The sequence below is a fragment of the Nyctibius grandis genome, chromosome 3 (genome assembly GCF_013368605.1).
Source record: "Nyctibius grandis isolate bNycGra1 chromosome 3, bNycGra1.pri, whole genome shotgun sequence".
Classification (NCBI taxonomy): Eukaryota; Metazoa; Chordata; class Aves; order Nyctibiiformes; family Nyctibiidae; genus Nyctibius; species Nyctibius grandis.
The window spans coordinates 58944474-58963083 of record NC_090660.1 but is presented as its reverse complement, the minus strand read 5'-3'; the positions used below and the strand labels follow the sequence as shown (position 1 = coordinate 58963083).

The window sequence follows — 18610 nt, the reverse complement described above, 5'->3', positions numbered from 1 at the left end:
CACTCCGGGCGTTTCTTAGTGATACGGTAATTTTCATAGTAACACACCAGTAGCAACTGAAATTTGTGAGTTTGTGTACAGATAGACTTCCAGAGTCATCACAAGCATTTTAGAGCGCTCCAGTGAAAATACACAGTCTGTGTAGCTTGTAGCATTGCACAGCTGTCAGTAGCATAGCTACCTGCATGATGATTTAAATATCTCCTGATATTAGTTTAAAAACATTATTTTACTCAGGCTTTTTATGTGAATATGGGAGTATAGCAGGATAAATGTTGCTTTTTAAAATGCAATTTTAACTTGGTTTTACCCTTTCTTTCCCCAGTATGTCGTGGTGAGCAGTAAAAAGATACTGTTCTACAATGATGAAAAGGACAAGGACCAGTCTAATCCGTCCATGGTACTAGATATAGAGTAAGTAAAGTTGGTGTTAGTTTTGGATACAAATTGGCAAAAGAGCATTGTGTGTGAGATAACTGATAAGAAATCTAGAAGCTTGGAATCGCAATTCCATAAATAATTTTTAATTTCCCATATGTGTTGGAAATTGTCTGTTTATCTGTATTTCAGGGTGCTGTTAACAGAAGATACTACTTTTTATTTGTCCTACTATGGCTAAAAGTTAGACAAAAAGTTAAATACGCAATAGTGTGGCACTGTCTGTAGTCACTGGTTTGAATTTACAGAAATGAAGAGCCTCGTCTGGTTATGACAGAGAAGGGTCAGAGACAGTGGAACCTAGATATTATGCTATCTCTTTTTATGATTCAGTGTAATGACTGTTTTTTCCAGTTGCTTCAACAGCTGCTTTCTAAAGCAGGGCATGATAGTTGTGGGATAGATAGGGAACTGGCTGTCTGATTTTTAGGTCGCATCCCCTTGCTTCATACCTTTTTCCTGTTGTCTGAGAAGGGATCAATGTTGATCAAGCCCAAAGCATTTCTAACTTTTCCAGATGGTTTCTGTTTAGAGTGACAAAATAAATGAATTGTGATCCCTTTACATTGGTTATACATGAGGAAAATTGTGTCAAATATCACTGAAGCCCGTCGCTGATACATGACCGAGTGTGATGTTTGAACAGCTGATCGATATTATGGGACCTTATAGAGTAGTAATTGAAAAAAGGTTTTAAAATTCATGAATAGGTCTATCAGTGACTAACAAATACAGCGGTCTGGAAGGAATCTCAAACTCAGGAAGTGCTTAAATCGCCAATTGCTCATAACCAGGAAAAGAGTTATTTTCTCTGAGCTGTTTCTTATTCTCTTTTCATAAACATCTGTTACGGCAACTGTTGAAAACAGGATGTCGGGATAGGTGGACTTAGTCTTGACCCAGTATAACATGATGTTTGTTCCAATTTTAATAGCATTTTCAACAGCTGGTGCCCCAGATTGCCTTTTGTGATGTTCTGGCATTGATTGTTTGTCAACTGATAACATAATTTAGTAAAAAAAACTAGTGAGTAGTACTATACTTCATATGGTTACTTCCATCCAGGGTTATAAATAAGCTTTTCTAGCAATAATCAGTTAGACCTCCCAGCGTTCTGAGGAAGAATTTAAAAGCCTGTCTCATAGGTAAATTTGCCATGATGGATCTTGAACCATTGTAAGATAACCCTCTTTCCATGCTATGAAATGTTTGTTCTTAGTTTAGAAACAGGATCTATATAGTTTATGAATTAATTCCTAAAATCATATTGCAGCCTTGAAGTATATCATATTGCTTGCATAAACAAGATTTATAAGAACTCCAAAGCACTTTGATAACTGTTTTAATAACATATATAGCCTTTTAGCATTTTCTGATTCATGTTTCTTCCAATCTAGTAAGCTGTTCCATGTCAGGCCTGTAACTCAAGGAGATGTATATAGAGCTGAAACTGAAGAAATTCCTAAAATATTCCAGGTAAAAAGAAGTGTATTCTCATTTCTATTTAACTCTCTTGAAAAAGTTTGGTGTCTTCTTTGAAAGGTACATAAAAATACATAGTGCTTCAACAATAACATAGCAGTGTTCTTTTGCAGATTCTCTATGCTAATGAGGGGGAATGCAGGAAGGATTTGGAGGTAGAACCAGTACAGCCAGCAGAGAAGACAAATTTTCTAAATCACAAAGGCCATGAATTTATTCCAACGTTATACCACTTTCCAGCCAACTGTGAGGCCTGTGCCAAACCTCTTTGGCATGTCTTTAAACCCCCTGCTGCCCTAGAATGTCGAAGATGCCATGTGAAGTGCCATAGAGACCACTTGGATAAAAAGGAGGAATTAATTGCACCATGCAAAGGTATACTCGAGGTTTTTTGCGTTCTGTGTTCTCTGCATGTTTAGCCAGGCTTGCTAAACTATTGAAGGCAAATAAAAGCACTTTAGTTTAAAAGTTTTCTACTCTTTGATTTTAGATATGAAAGGTGCTATTAAAATAATAGGCTGTTAACACTGCCTATGAATAGGCAGCTGTGGCAAGCCTCCTTAGGGAGGCCTTTGGTGGTGTAACTGATGTGGCTCTGCTGAAGACCCTGAGAGCACAAGGGTCCCTAGAGGTTTGTGCCTAACTACTGGGCAGCTCCTTCGTTCCCAGACCATCCTCTCTCTTATACACGGCCCACATTAGGGACAATGCAGTGGCCGCATCACCAGCCTGTGCTAAGATCTTGAAGAGTGACTCTTCAGCCACTTCAGGAATTGGAGTAAAGGTTTCCTCTCTGTGCTCCTGTGAAGTGGAGCATTTGGGGTACGTACTCTGGAATTCAGCCATAAGGCACCCGCACAACTTTCCAGCTTATAAAAACTGCAGTTAATGTAAGTTTTCTCATTTCTTGAATATTAATGTTAGAATCAAGAATCGTAATGCAGAGCGACAAATATTGAAAGAAACTATATTCATCATTTCCCCTGCTGTTTGTTGTCTTCCAAAAACAAACAAACAATTCCAATACGAGTATGTATATAGGTGCCATTGTTCTTTCCAGTGGCAAACCTGGTATGTCATAACTTTTATTTTGATAATGAGTCCTAATTTTCACTCAATCGTCTTCCTTCTTTTACTTATAGTGAGTTACGATGTAACTTCAGCAAGAGATATGTTGTTATTGGCATCCTGTCAAGATGAACAGAAGAAGTGGGTGACTCATTTAGTAAAGAAGATCCCTAAGACACCACCATCCACTTTTGTTCGTGCTTCTCCTAGAACTATGTCTACAAGATCCTCAGCAAATCAGTCATTCCGAAAAGTTGTTAAAAATACTTCTGGAAAAACTAGGTGAGAAACTACAAAAGCTATGGATCTTTTTAACTAAAAAAAAAAAAAATCTCTGTTTATAAATGTTATTTAATGTGAAATTGTAAAATAATTCCATAGTTAATGACTGTTGAACTGCTGGCCTAAATCTTTGCTCCAATCCTGAAGGAAGGAACAGACAGAATTCTCCTGTTATTGTGGTAAATTTATCAGTTTTTCAGATTTGGAAAGGTACTGTAGAGATGGCAGTGCCTGGCCTGCCAATGCACGTGAGGGAGCTGGTTGCATTTTTTTCCTGTTTAAAGGCAAGGCTCAATAGATACATCAGCAATGGCATTTAACTGCAAGGATGATCCACATAGTCATTCATGGATTGACTCATAGAATTTGCATAAGCTAGAAGCCTTCTGCAATGGGGGCAAAATGAGAAACTTAAGAGTCTCAGTCTGTTGTTATGCCACTTTTGGTATGAGAAGGCTTAAATATTAATTCCATTCTTTCTCCCTGCTTGCTTATTCCCTGTCTTCTATCCCAACAGTTGTTTTTGTAAGCTTTTGTGACCTTGTGCATTAACCATGGCAAGATTTAAAATACACTTTTTTAATGCTAGGTTACTGTAAGCTGACTTTTAACCTGCATTAGCTTCCTCATACAGTATGCACCTTCCTTTCCCCCAAAATAACTGATTTGGTTGACAGTATGAAGTGGAAACTAGTGTCTCAGTAGGCAAAGTCTCTTCCTAGATTGGCAGTGCTACCAAAATAAATGTCCTGCAAAATTCCTTGCATGAAGTGCAGTAAAAGCAAAATTTGCATATGAAGATATATCGTGAAACAGCCTCCTGCAAATGAGAGTAGGGAGAAAAAATCTGAAAGATACAAAGGGTGCTGATTTTCTTGTCCCCATAATTAACACTAAAACATAAGTGATCATAGTTTTGAGATACTAATATATTCAGTGAAGGCTCTTAAGATAATCTCATCTGGGCAAATTACTTTAGGCCTCAAATACAAAGCTGTCAATATAAAAAACAGCGATTTTGCAGGCAGTATTGTGTTAGAGATAATAATCAATGCAACAGTATGAGGAGAAGGACGTAAAAAGAAATCTGTGGCCAGCAGAGTTAAGAACATGTAGCTGCGCTAGAGTATTTGGGGGAGAAGCCATATTCACAAACACTGAACAAAGTCTCAGTTTGCCAGATACGATTCAAATGGCAGGAACATAACTGAATCATGATACCATTTTACATTTTTCAACACTGGTGCTTAAGCAAGCCACAGGTGTGAAACACAAACACTTCTGATTTGTGGGGGGATTTCCTGGGAGGTGGGCAGTTTTTCCTTGTAGTCTTCACTGTAAAAATCTGTTGAAAACAAGGGTGAGCACAGTGGAAGAGCACACAGTGATGAACCTGAGTTAAGAATGACAGTAAAATCTGAGTTAGCTTACTAAATAGTAGCATCTTCAATATTGTACCAAATAAAGACAAAGTGGTAATTGCTAATTTCAGGGGGCTTCAGTCACATTTGTTATGTACTTACATGGTGTGTACTTGTACAACAGAATCTTGTTAAACTGTTTGTCTTGTCTACAAAATGTCCACTTCTCCCAACTTTCAAAAGCTTTTACAAAGCTTCACAATGTTTCTGAACTTATCTTTCCTTCAGTCCTTAATTTTCCAAGATCTACTGAAAAATGTTAGACCTCCCCTTAGGTTTAATACTGACATAGCTTGTTAGAACGTATAATTAATTTACAGCAAGCTCTGTTTTAACACTGCGTATTGTAGGCACGGAGTGTGGAGGAAGAAGCATATTGAGCATAAGCCTTCTAGAGAGGCAGAGCACTTGACCAGCAAGAGTGCTAGGTATGTGCGTGCTGCCAGCCTGTTGTGCTGCATGGAGATGTGCGCAGGAGGCAGGTGGGGAGCCCCCCGCACCTCGCTGATGCTTGAGGAGCTGCTTGAGCGGCTTTGTGGCACACTCTGTCCCCATCAGACAGCTGCCACTGGGTTGGCTGCAATGTAGTGGGGCTTGCATGGCACCTGCAAAGCAACACGAGCGAATAGTGGAAAGATTCAAAGTTACATCTAGCAAGTAAGCATTAGAAAAAGGTCAGATAGGAACTTCTCTTTCAAGCTGTTCTGCTGTGGATGTTTTTGTGACTTTCTCAGACAAATTTCATATTAGTTGTGTCTATGAACTAGACAATCACTGCTGTGATGTAGTATGGCCAAGCTGTGCCCTGATATCACTACATATTCCATCCTGTATGTTTAGAAAGAAGAGGCATTGGATTTATTTTAGGAAAATTCACTTCTGATGTACCAGATGTTTACATTTAGATTATTAAATACATTTACAATGGATCTTATATACTGAACACTTAACTGGTGATTGCACAGTAGCTGAGCTAATCTGATACTCTGTTGCTACTTAAGGGGGAGGATTTTCCCTATCTGTCTTCCCTCCCTGCTCTTCTGTCATTGCTGTCATTCTGTCTCCCTGCTTACCTGTCACCGAGGTAAGTGCTTGAAATGATCCATATTGGACCCTTGCATGACGGTCCACAGTTCAGTTTCCTGACTGTCAAAAAAACCTAGACTTACTTTGCTGAGCTAGTGAATGGAATCAGCCCGCTGAGAAGTGCAGTGATTGCCAAATCTGAGGACAGGTTAAGTAGGAGGGTGCTCCCCTGGGGTCAGGAAGGTGATAAAGAGGAGGAACAGCGGGCCCTTTTCCTTTCAGGAGGCAGCGAGTTGTTAGATCAGCTTCTCTGAACTCAAGACACTGCACCCTGCAGTTCTCATCCTGACCTCTTTACCTAGACATGGGAGTAAGAGAAGCAGTGATGATTTTTGTGGGATATACGTGTTTAGCTTTTACTAAGTATCTGAAAATTGTTCTCTTGTCAGACAGTATAGCAGAACTTGATCTCAGTGATGGAATCCTACCATGTAATCAGGCATTAACTCTTTTGTCAGATGGATGCAGACTTTAACATGCTTTAAGACATCTTAGTACATTTCATTTAGGGTCTGATCCACCTTGCTTTTCAGTTGGTAGGCAGCACTTCATCGAGTTTCATGGAGAGGTGTATCAGACCCATTAAAAGGAGCTTCACGTATAAGTTCATCTTAAGTTCTATTCCTCATTTTAATAACTTATCACTAATAAATATGAATCAGAACTTCATTATGAACTTGCTAGCATTTGCACTACTGCTTCTAGATCTGAAACGACACTTCATAGTTTATAGTATGCTAATTTATACACATTGTATCAGCATAGTTGAGGTGTTCTGTTTTAATATATTTGGACTTGGGCACCTGATCAAGTTAGTGCATGTTTTAAAAAAACAAAAACAAAAACAAAAACAACACAAAACCCCAAACAACCAAAACTCCTGTGCATCAGATGAACTCTGGCAACTGCATGTGCGTGCTCTTAGCCCTGTAGAGAGCCTTTTCTTGTCCTGCTAGTGAAAGAGGGTCACTTTGCATTTGCCATCAATACACCCATGATTGTTTACTCTTAATCGTTTACTTATAAAACTGCAGTAATATTATCATCTGTCTGATCTCTGTGTTCATTTAATGCTGTTTGAAATGAAGAACAGTTTGTGGAAGATTGTGTAGGTATGATCTCAGTATTGTACCACGTCAACTGAAAAAATCTTTTGTTAACGTAAAATGAAGTATTTTCTTCACTGAAGCGCTTGGCAGACATGCACTAGTGTTACGAAGCTAATTTTTATATTTGTTATTAATTGTCTGTTTTCTTCTTTGTTCCAGCTAACCACATGTACAGTGCTTAATGGAATCTCATGGGATACGGTCTGAGAAACAGGGCTTTTTTTTAACCACACAGAGCAGTGCAGACGGTCTGTTCTTTTCAACGTAACTATCAGAGGCTTCAGGGTTAAGATTGCTATTACTGTCTCCTCCTTGCTTTGGCACAAAAGCACGCTGGGGGTGTTTAATTGCGGGTTTGCCTAAAGGTAGATTAGATTAATTATTACTATGTAATGCAAGTTAAAGCAAATAAAGCTTAGCTAGGTGTATAAAAAAATGTGCTGCCTTTTTGGATTTAAAAAAAAAGCCTGTCAATCGTGATGAAATGCAGCCAACTTTCTTCATATCAGTGAAAGAAAAGGACTGTTTACCCTGTGAAGGGGATATTTATGTCAAGATGAGCATATGAAATGGAGTAGAGGAGGAAGGTTTCTCAATGAGAAGGACTGCAATTGCTTTCAAGACTCGAAGTTGTGCTCCTGAAGACTGCAGAACTAGCTTGAAAATGAAGCCTTATCACTTGAACTTCAGTGCCTTCACTGCAGAGTTCTTAACAGCCTTAATGCTAACCACCCACTATGGAATGGATCAGTGTGTTAAATATTTTGCATAACGCTTTACAAAATACTGATTCAGGAGGTTTGTTAAGGAGGGAAAACAAGTAATTGCCTTTAATCTATGCATTTTTGCCAAGCCATACTGAATTATTTTACTATTAGAGGCATTAGAAACTAACAGTAAAAAGAACCACCAAGTTTGGAAGCATATTTTGGGGTACATCATTTCTATAACTGTATAATGTATTGCCTTACAATTTTAAGTGATAACGTACATTAAGTTAAACATTTAATAAATATATGCACTGTTTGAACTGTAAATTATTCTTAGAACACTTTTACTGGGTTTTACATTGTCCTTTTAGTGCCTTAATTTGAGATAATTGTATTATTGCCATGTCAATAAATGTAGAAATCTAAAACTAAACAAAGGAAGCCTCTAAAAAACTATTGCATATCAGTGGTTTTTACTGAATTTTAATTGGTTGAAGTATTGTAGATGCTAGATGCATTTTCTAAATTAAGTACAATCTTTGAATGAGAATTCCTCTTACAAAGAAAGACTGATCCTGATTCATAAGCAAACAGATGTGTAGGCAATGCAAAAAAAAAAACAAAACAAAAGCAAGCATGTAACACAAAAGCTCCGGGTAATTCAGGAATTTCAGTAAATGCTGTCAGACTCTTGCTTTGTAGCAGGAATACATTCATGGTATGGGCAGTATGGTTTTATTTTATTTTATTTCTTAACCAAATACCTCCTCAGTAATTTATAATGGCTTTGCAGTTGTGTATTAAATAAGAAGCACTGGAAAACTGATTCGTCCTTGGGACGATTTGCATGTTTCAAGTGGTATTGAAAGCCGCACTGATGGATATGTAATAATAAACGTATCTGTTATTAATATGGTAATGACTCTGTGCTCATTTAATGAGAAATAAAGTAATTTATGGAAAGACCCTTTTGAAAATGAGTGGCATGGTGTTTTCTCCTGACTGAAGCTTATACATCTTTCTCAGCATTCAGACATTGCAACAGCTTCCTACTACAAGGTGCATTTGCAACATAACACCTAGGGGACTTGGAAACGTTTTTTTAGTATTCTACATTAATAAGGAAATAACATAGTAAATAATTTGTTTCATTCCGTTGTTTTCATGGCCTGCTGTAGTAGCCTAATTTATATTTATTGTTTCACCACCACCCTGAGCTTGCCTTCTGAAGGCTTCATCCGTCATGATGCAGGTTTGGAGCTTCAGAAATCCCACTTATTTGGGGGAGGGAACCCTGTTCAAAAGACAAAAAACTGTGGGGTGGTTTTTGTTGGTGGGGGTTTTGGGGGTGGATTTTTTTTTTTTCCTCAGAACAACCTGTGCATCCCATGAAGCTAAGCTGTCCATGAATCTGCCTGGGTAATCTGCCAAGGCCTGTAGAACAAGGGGCTAGTAAGGACAAATGACATGTGAACGTCATGAGCTGGGAAGTACAGATAAATAGAAGTAGGTGATGTGGTAATTTCAGAAAGTTCCTCTATGTTGAACTTGCTGTATCAGAAATGTCAGCAATTTTCAAAGCTGCGATGGAGCATGCTAAAGACCACCTTCCACACTGCCGGTCACAAGGACTGTTAGCTTGCCAAGCAATACAAGGGATAATTATGACCTGCTTTAATCTCATACCACGTACCTAGAGGGGAAATAATATAGTAAGATGATTAAACATATCTTACTTAAATACATACATCATTATAGGAAATTCAGAGCAATAGAAAAGGCCTAGGGTCAGGTCATTCTTCAGAGCCAGATTAGGTTTTGGATTGCTTTTCGGCTTTCCTTTATGTGTAACTGGCTACCTCTACAGGCTCAAAAACTCTTGTTTGAATAATTTCTTAATCAAAAAAAAAAAAAAGTATCTTGGTGTTCCGTATTTTATGAATCTGAAAAACAGCATCAAACTGTTATGAATAGATAATGACTAGTGGGAAGAGGGAAGGATTGTGGGAGACATGGATTTGCTCTACTGATTGGCACATACTATCATTTCCATAGCTTTTTAGCAATGCTGAAATTCTGCAGTTCTTTTTAAATGCTGATTTTGCTTGGGAAAGAAGCAGCAGACATAATGAACTATAAAGTTACATTGACTTTTATGTCTGGGATAAATTGCAACTAAAATGCTGTAATAATAAAGTCTAGACTTGCAAATTACAGTTTGTGTGTTCTGGTATAGGGATGTTGGCCCTTGTTTACTGTAAGCAAGGTGCCTATCTACACGAATAGCTATACTTAGAATGACAAATTCAGCCAAAGGTTTCTACTGATAGGAAAAGTAATGCCTGCGATCTCAGCTTTACAAACAGATATTTCAGGGAAAAAAAATAATTGTTATTAAATCTTTAGCAAGCCATCAGCTTAACCATCCAGAAAAAAAACCCCACAGTTTGCAGCTGTGTTCGCTACAGCTCCACTTTTGCTGGCTCTTGCCTTGTTTTGCTTAGCTCTTACCCTTGTCACTAATGATTCCTGTTACAGGAATGTTTTGCCTGCACTCATCTAATACAGTGCTGGAGTCATCAAGAGATGTGAACGTGAAGCTACGAAGAGCTAGCATAAATCAACCTGGCTTCGCTCATATCGGTGAAGCTGTAGTTTTACACAGTTTAAGAAACTGAGAAGTCTAGATTCTTACGTGATCATTTTTTGTTGATTTGCCTCTACCTTTTTTCTGTTTTCTATTACTGTATTAGGTTGAAAGTTCATTAATACTGGTAGAATGCCAAAATCTGCTCTTTCTCATTCTCCCTTCAAGCCTCCCTATTCCTGCTGAAGGAAATGGGAAAAGAAAATTATAAGAGTAGCTAACTGTAGCAAAACAGCCTGGCTAGTAAGAAAAGGATTCTGCCTCTCCTACAAGCGGGATTTAGCAGCAGCCAGCGAGGCTGTAGCCAGAAACAAGTCAGCAAACATGCAGTGAGAGGAGGAACAGCAGGTGCTCGGCTTCCCTCTGAGCTGGTAACTACTGGGAATTTTTTAGTTACCAACATAAAAAATGCAAACAATCTTTTTCCTTCCCCTAGATGTACATTCATAGTAACCTGGAGTGCAAAAAAATTTAAAACCCCTGAAAGGGAACAGGTAACACTGAAATGGGGGATACTGTGTGCGTTAGTTTAAACATCTCCTGGATTGCTACATTTTTCTTTACCCTGACGTTATATTTTCTGTATCATCAGTTATTAGAAGTCACACCTCGCTGACACTGCATTTTTCAGTTTGTAGTTGCTGTGAGATAGGGATCACATGTAGCAGTGGCTGTCAGGCTGGGAGTGCCTGGGCCGTGCCATACCCTGAGCTCCAAAGTCAGCTCCAGGAGCTGCCACTGCACAGGCCAGCCATGGTGATCTCCATTCGGGCCTCGCTCAGCCCTGCGCGGTGCTGGGGAGATTGTGCACGCCACAGTTTTGTTCAAGCACCTTTTTCCTGTTCCTCGTTTTCTGGGTGCTCGCTTGGAGACACTCAAGGTTTGCAGTGCAGGGAAGTGGAATCATAGAATCAGAGAATGGGTTGGGTTGGAAGGGACCTTAAAGATCATCTAGTTCCAACCCCCCTGCCATGGGCAGGGACACCTTCCCACTAGACCAGGTTGCTCAAAGCCTCATCCAATCCAATCTGGTCTTAAATGCTTACCTTTATCATGAAAAAGAACTTTTCTTTAAACATGTAAAGCACTATAACATATCAGTACACTGGAAAGTCAGACCTCAAGCACTTGAAACGAGGGTTGAGTTTAATATGCACGGCAATAATCTGTAAGACAGGAGTTAATGTGATTTGATCCTACCTGTGCTGTGAATACATGCTCATTAAAATATTTAAAGCCTGAAGACACATAGAAAGGTTCCCAAGAACATTATGTTCCCCATAGAAAATAAAATGTACATTAATAAATGTACCTGTCAGTATATTGGATAACATATCCTTCAAAAAAACAAGAAATTAACTGCAGTATTTCAATTCCTAAGACTCATAATTTAAAATTAAGACCTCCTTTGTTCTATCATCGCAGGCATCACAACAGTGCCTAAAGCACACCTTGCAAAGGGGCTTGCCCTGCTTCCCCATGCCTTTCGCTGTATCGCATCACCTGCTTGTACCGTCTGAGGGTACACCTGCTACTTGTGCTCCTCAGAACTGAGCCACCAGAGATTTTACAGAAGAAAGGCCTTTTGTAAACAGATCTGGACTTGCTCCGACCCACCTTCCAGCATTAACAAATCCTGCCAGCCCTGTTGGCCTGCACGCAGTCTTGTGCTAACGACATGGCCCCAGCTTTTGGATCCAAGCTGGCTTGCAGCTGGCCGGCTCAGGATGGGAAGCAGCCGTGCTCCGGTGGCCTGGCAAAAGGCCCGTTCCACTGTCCCTGTGCCCCTGCAACCCAGCCCAGGTTTCCCTCAGGGCTTGTGTTCACTAAGACAAAAGATGCATTTTAACCAATCTTTTACAATTTTAAGTGTCATCAAGGCGCATCAGGTTGCAACTCTTTGTCTCTATACTCCTTATGTCAGTTTGTGTCAGATTCAAGGACACCAGCATCTCTCTGTTGATCCCCTCCTTAAGGAAAAAGGCACAATGCTGTTACGGCAGGAAGAGGCCTACGAGATCTTGGAGGAAAGAGGAGGGAGGCAGCGATTCTTCACCTTGGGGAAGTTGGGAAGGGTTTTCCCGCAGACACAAACCCTGATCGTTCTCTTTCAGCACAGCACCCTCTAGTGCCTTTGCCAGCTCCTGGGAATGCCTGGTCTGTGATTGCCCCAGACCTGATCCTCTAAGGATGAGAAATGTATCCAGTGTACGGCTTCAGATCACAGAGCATTCAAGTTTCATTTAGGAGTCACGAATAAATGGCCTCTATATAGGTCACTGTTGGTATTAAGAACAAATGGCTAGACTGGAGATATCCTGCACTTAGGCTTGTGGGCAGACAGCGGGGATCTGCTCTCACTTCAGTAGATGGTCTGCAGGATCTCACCCTAGAACTGGATTAAAGCTCTTCTAGAAAGCTCCTTTAAGCAAGTCAAAGTAACAGAAGATTGATCACCCTTGCTGGTAAACTTTAACAATGCTTATATCGCCTTAGTAATTGGAAAGTCCAGATTAATTTCAGCATAGCACCCATTGGACCTTCTCTATGAAATGTAACCCTCACTCCCCAAAACTTTCTTTTCACATCTGGGAGCCTACACTGGACAAGAAAATCAACTTTTGCTCTTCTTCTCCGTGACAAACCCAAATGTTGGGGTCCGCGCGAGGAAGGAACTACAGCACGCCAATATGGTGCTCTAGTAGTTTCTTTATTTTGGTTAACACACACTTTTATAACCTACATACTCTCTTATGTAACGGTCACACACTAAGCTATTGGCTACAAGTATTGTCCATAATCTGGCTGCGTGCCACCTCTACTGTTCTAATTGGATACTTACTATAAACTTAAGCAAGTCACATCCCTATGCTTTCTTGCTATCTCATGCTGTTACATAACAGTGTACTGGTATGTTCTCTCTATAACTTTCCCACGGTCCAGGCCCCTACACCCAAAAGACTGAAATTTCTATGCTTTCCATCTTAAGGCTTATTTTCAAACCCTGAATTATTTTTGTGGCCATTTTATATATCCTTCTTTAACTGTTTGGAATTGAAAATAGCAAGCAGCATGTTTATCAAGGAAAGACCCTTCTTGTTTTGACTATCACTTCTGTAACAAAAGCACGTCCAGAAGTGCAAATGCAGATAACCAAATGGCGGCAGAAGCTGTGGCAGAAGCTCTTACAGCTGCCAGAGGAGCTGGTGAAGGTAGTCGTGTCAGGTTTCTAGAGGTGGTAGCTAGGGGTCAGAGGAAGGGATGTTTCTTTCTCGCATTTTCTTCCTTTTTATATGTTTAAGCACTGCTTTAGTTTCTTTAATAATAGCCTAATACCACGAGCTTTGGTAGAAGCAGTTGAGGCTCATGTCTACTGTTTTTAGTATCTTTTAAACCTCTTGCTTACTGTCCTGAAGGCTCCTGGCCATCGCCACCACACTCATCCCTCAGCACTCCTTATCCATCACCCAGTCTTAAAAAGTGTAATTGCTGGTAGTTCACTCATCCCCTCTCCCCTACTTCTTCTGTTGACAATTTTCTCTCTTACTCCACGTTTTCCTACAACCCAAACGTATTTCACCCTCAACAGCCTTTTCTTTTTCCTTCTCCCCGTGTTCCTGCCACCCCAGCCGTCGGGCACACCACCACAGCGCCTGCAAACCGTGACCCCCGTGGAGCAGCAGCCCCGAGCTGCTTCCCCCCCACCCCGGACCCGGAGGTTGCCGGCAACGAATCAGGAGAGGAGGGGGCGTAGCCGGAGGCACCGCGGGCGATTTAAGCGCGGTGAAACCAGAACAAACAGCTGACAGCGGCGGCAGCAGCGACAGCGACTTGAGGTTAGTGCGGGGGCGAGGGCGGCATCGGGCTGTAACCGGGCGGTTTTTGTACTCGTGACCCCCGTGGAGCAGCAACCCCGAGCTGCTTCCCCCCAACCCCGGACCCAGAGGTTCCCGGCAACGAATCAGGAGAGGAGAGGACATAGCCGGAGGCACCGCGGGCGATTTAAACGCACCACCCCCTGTTGATTGGGTGATTGATTGATTGATTGATTGATCGGGTGATAAAGAGCCCCCTGGAGGGCAGGAACTAGTCCCTGGCCAGAGAAGAGAAAGAGACTTAGCAGTGCCTGTGTGACTCAGCAGTGACTGGGTGTGTCCCAGGGCAGGAGAGGCTGCAGTCGTTTGCAGCTCGTTGGGGAGGGCACTGACTCCCTCCCAGTGCACAAGGCGAGGAAGGTGCCAAGGAGCTGTGAACCAGGGGTGGCACCAACAGGTATTTCCCAGCTTAGTGAAAGAACATTGGTATCTACCCGGCGGAAGAAGACCAAAATGGATGTGGGAACCCAGACAGAGCTCCCACGGAAGGAGGCGATGGTGCAGGTCGCCGGCTGCAGGGAGTGCTACAGCGTCTCTGTGGTGTCAGGGGGCTGTGTGTGCTGTGAGCAGGTAGGTGATCTGCTCGGCCGAGCGGCACAGCTGCAAAGCCAGGTTGAAAGGCTTCAAGCTGAAGTAGAAAGGCTTAGGAGCATTCGGGAGGCTGAAATGGAGATAGACTGGTGGAGCCAGGCTCTGCCTTCCCTGCAACAAAAATGGGAGCACCTGCCGGAGAGCTCCCAGGATCGAGGGACCCCTGTACTCTGCCCCTCTCAGGTGGAAAACAATAACCTAGAGGAGAACAATAACCTAGAGGAGAGGAGTGAGTGGAGGCAAGTCTATGGCCGTGGCAAAAGGCGAGTGCCCTCCTTGCCTACTTTGCCTCCACAACTGCCTCTGAGCAATAGATATGAAGCCCTAGTGGAATACAGCCGGTCCAATGGGGATGTGGTGGAGAGGCAACCTATATCAGAGGTCCCACCACAGTCAGAAAAACCTGACAGGCGTATAGCTACCTCCTCCACAAGGAAGAAGAGAAGAGTTTTAGTGGTTGGAGACTCCTTCCTAAAGGGATCTGAGGGCCCAATATGCAGAGCTGACCCCCATCACAGGGAGGTCTGCAGCCTGCCTGGAGCCCAAATCAGGGATATCACCAGGAAACTCCCCAACCTGGTGAAGGCCACAGACTACTACCCCCTGCTGATCTTCCAGACAGGTGGGGAAGAAGCTGCATCCCGTAGTCTGAGGGGGATGAAGAAAGACTACAAGGCCCTACGATGGTTGGTGAAAGAGTCTGGGGCACCAGTTGTTTTCTCCTCCCTCCTTCCATTTTCAGGTGATGACGTGGGATGGAATAGTAGGATTCTCTCTATTAATGCCTGGCTACGAGACTGGTGCTACAGGCAGGGCTTTGGGTTCTTTGATAATGGCTGGTTTTATAAGACACCAGGCGTGACTGTAATACATGGGAAAGGTTTATGTCGTAGCGGCAAAAGGATTCTGGGACAGGAATTAGCAGGGCTCATTCGGAGAGCTTTAAACTAGATTCGAAGGGGGATGGGGTAGTAGCTGGGCTTGCACCACTGGGGCAATGCTCTAGTGTTGAGGTAGACCAGGAGGCCCCCCATCCCCCTGGGGTGAAATCGGTGTGCTCAGCTCGCTCCCTGAAATGCCTGTACACCAATGCATGCAGCATGGGGAATAAACAGGAGGAGCTGGAAATCCGTGTTCAGTCGGGGGGCTATGATCTAGTGGCAATTACAGAGACTTGGTGGGATGCCTCACATGACTGGAATGTGGTCATGGATGGCTATGTCCTGTTCAGGAAAGACAGGCCGCTAAGGAGAGGTGGTGGAGTTGCTCTTTATGTGAGTGAGCAGCTAGAATGTATTGAGTTCTGTCCAGGGGCGGATCAGGAGCGAGTTGAGAGTTTGTGGGTGCGAATTAAGGGGCAGGCTGGCAGGGGTGATACTGTTGTGGGTGTCTACTACAGGCCACCAGATCAGGATGAGGAAGGTGATGAGGCCTTCTACAGGCAGCTGAGAGCAGTCTCGCAATTACAGGGCCTGGTTGTTGTGGGGGATTTCAACTACCCTGATATTTGCTGGGAGGCCTATTCAGCCAGACATCCTCAGTCCAGGAGGTTCCTCCAGTGCATTGATGATAACTTTCTGATGCAAATGGTGGATGAGCCAACTAGGAGAGGAGTGCTGCTGGATCTTATCCTCACTAACAAGGAGAGTCTGGTTGAAGAGGTGAAGGTTGAGGGCAGCCTTGGTTGTAGCGACCATGAGATGGTAGAGTTCAGGATCTCATGTGGCAGGAACAGAATAGCTAGCAGAATCACAACCCTGGACTTCAGGAGGGCCAACTTTGGCCTTTTCAAGCAATTGCTAGGGGAAATCCCATGGGACAGGGTACTAGAAGGTAAGGGGGCCCTAGATAGTTGGTTAGCATTCAAGGACTGCTTCTTCCGAGCTCAAGATCAGAGCATCCCAACAGGTAGGAAGTCAAGGAAGGGTACCAGGAGACCTGCATGGTTAAACAGGGAACTGCTGGGCAAACTCAAGTGGAAGAAGAGGGTGTACAGATCATGGAAGGAGGGGCTGGCCACTTGGGAGGAATATAAGTCTGTTGTCAGAGGATGTAGGGAGGCAACTAGGAAAGCTAAGGCCTCCTTGGAATTAAACCTTGCAAGAGAGGTCAAGGACAACAGAAAGGGCTTCTTCAAATACATTGCAGGTAAAGCCAACACTAGAGGCAATGTAGGCCCACTGATGAATGAGGTGGGGGCCCTGGAGACAGAGGATAAAAAGAAGGCGGAGTTACTGAATGCCTTCTTTGCCTCTGTCTATACTGCTGGAGGCTGTCCTGAGGAGCCCCGGACCCCTGCGGCCCCAGAAGAAGTCAGGATAGAGGAGGAATCTGTCTTGGTTGATGAGGGCTGGGTCAGGGACCAATTAAGCAATCTGGACGTCCATAAATCCATGGGCCCTGATGGGATGCACCCGCGGGTGCTGAGGGAGCTGGTGGAAGTCATTGATAGGCCACTCTCCATCATCTTTGCTAAGTCGTGGGCAACGGGAGAGGTGCCTGAGGACTGGAGGAAAGCGAATGTCACTCCACTCTTCAAAAAGGGCAAGAAGGAGGACCCGGGTAACTATAGACCGGTCAGCCTCATCTCCATCCCCGGAAAGGTGATGGAACAACTTGTCCTTGGTGCTGTCTCTAGGCACATCAAGGATAGGGGGATCATTAGGGGCACTCAGCATGGCTTCACCAAGGGGAAGTCATGCTCAACCAACTTGATAGCCTTTTATGAGGATGTAACCCGGTGGATAGATGATGGTAAAGCTGTGGATGTGGTCTATCTCGATTTCAGTGAAGCGTTTGACACGGTCTCCCACAGCATCCTTGCAGCTAAACTGAGGGAGTGTGGTCTGGATGATCGGGTAGTGAGGTGGATTGTGAACTGGCTGAAGGAAAGAAGCCAGAGAGTGGTGGTCAATGGGACAGAGTCCAGTTGGAGGCCTGTATCTAGTGGAGTCCCTCAAGGGTCGGTACTGGGACCAGTACTATTCAATATATTCATTAATGACTTGGATGAGGGAATAGAGTGCACTGTCAGCAAGTTCGCTGATGACACCAAACTGGGAGGAGTGGCTGACACACCGGAAGGCTGCGCAGCCATTCAGAGAGACCTGGACAGGCTGGAGAGTTGGGCGGGGAGAAATTTAATGAAATATAACAAGGGCAAGTGTAGAGTCCTGCATCTGGGCAAGAACAACCCCATGTACCAGTACAAGTTGGGGGCAGACCTGTTGGAGTCCAGCGTAGGGGAAAGGGACCTGGGGGTCCTAGTGGACAACAGGATGACCATGAGCCAGCAGTGTGCACTTGTGGCCAAGAAGGCCAATGGCATCCTGGGGTGTATTAGAAGGGGTGTGGTTAGCAGGTCAAGAGAGGTTCTCCTCCCCCTCTACTCTGCCCTGGTGAGGCCGCATCTGGAATATTGTGTCCAGTTCTGGGCCCCTCAGTTCAAGAAGGACAGGGAACTGCTAGAGAGAGTCCAGCGCAGAGCCACAAAGATGATTAAGGGAGTAGAACATCTCCCTTATGAGGAGAGGCTGAGGGAGCTGGGTCTCTTTAGCTTAGAGGAGACTGAGGGGTGACCTCATTAATGTTTATAAATATGTAAAGGGCAAGTGTCATGAGGATGGAGCCAGGCTCTTCTCAGTGACATCCCTTGACAGGACAAGGGGCAATGGGTGCAAGCTGGAACACAGGAGGTTCCACTTAAATATGAGGAAAAACTTCTTTACGGTGAGGGTGACTGAACACTGGAGCAGGCTGCCCAGAGAGGTTGTGGAGTCTCCTTCCATGGAGACATTCAAAACCCGCCTGGACGCGTTCCTGTGTGATATGGTCTAGGCAATCCTGCTCCGGCAGGGGGATTGGACTAGATGATCTTTCGAGGTCCCTTCCAATCCCTAAC

The 18610-nt window shown here is 43.4% G+C and overlaps 1 protein-coding gene across 1 annotated transcript in view; it reads left to right on the top strand.

Annotated features, from left to right (window-relative positions):
- Nucleotides 1–8556, top strand: part of ROCK1 (Rho associated coiled-coil containing protein kinase 1) — a 100488-nt gene extending 91932 nt beyond the window's left edge. Inside the window, 6 exon segments of the mRNA XM_068396182.1 lie at nucleotides 326–414; nucleotides 1836–1914; nucleotides 2034–2295; nucleotides 3063–3270; nucleotides 5042–5119; nucleotides 7046–8556. Coding sequence (XP_068252283.1) covers nucleotides 326–414; nucleotides 1836–1914; nucleotides 2034–2295; nucleotides 3063–3270; nucleotides 5042–5119; nucleotides 7046–7049 — 720 coding nt within the window. The 3' untranslated portion in view covers nucleotides 7050–8556.
- The last annotated feature ends 10054 nt before the right edge of the window (nucleotides 8557–18610 follow it).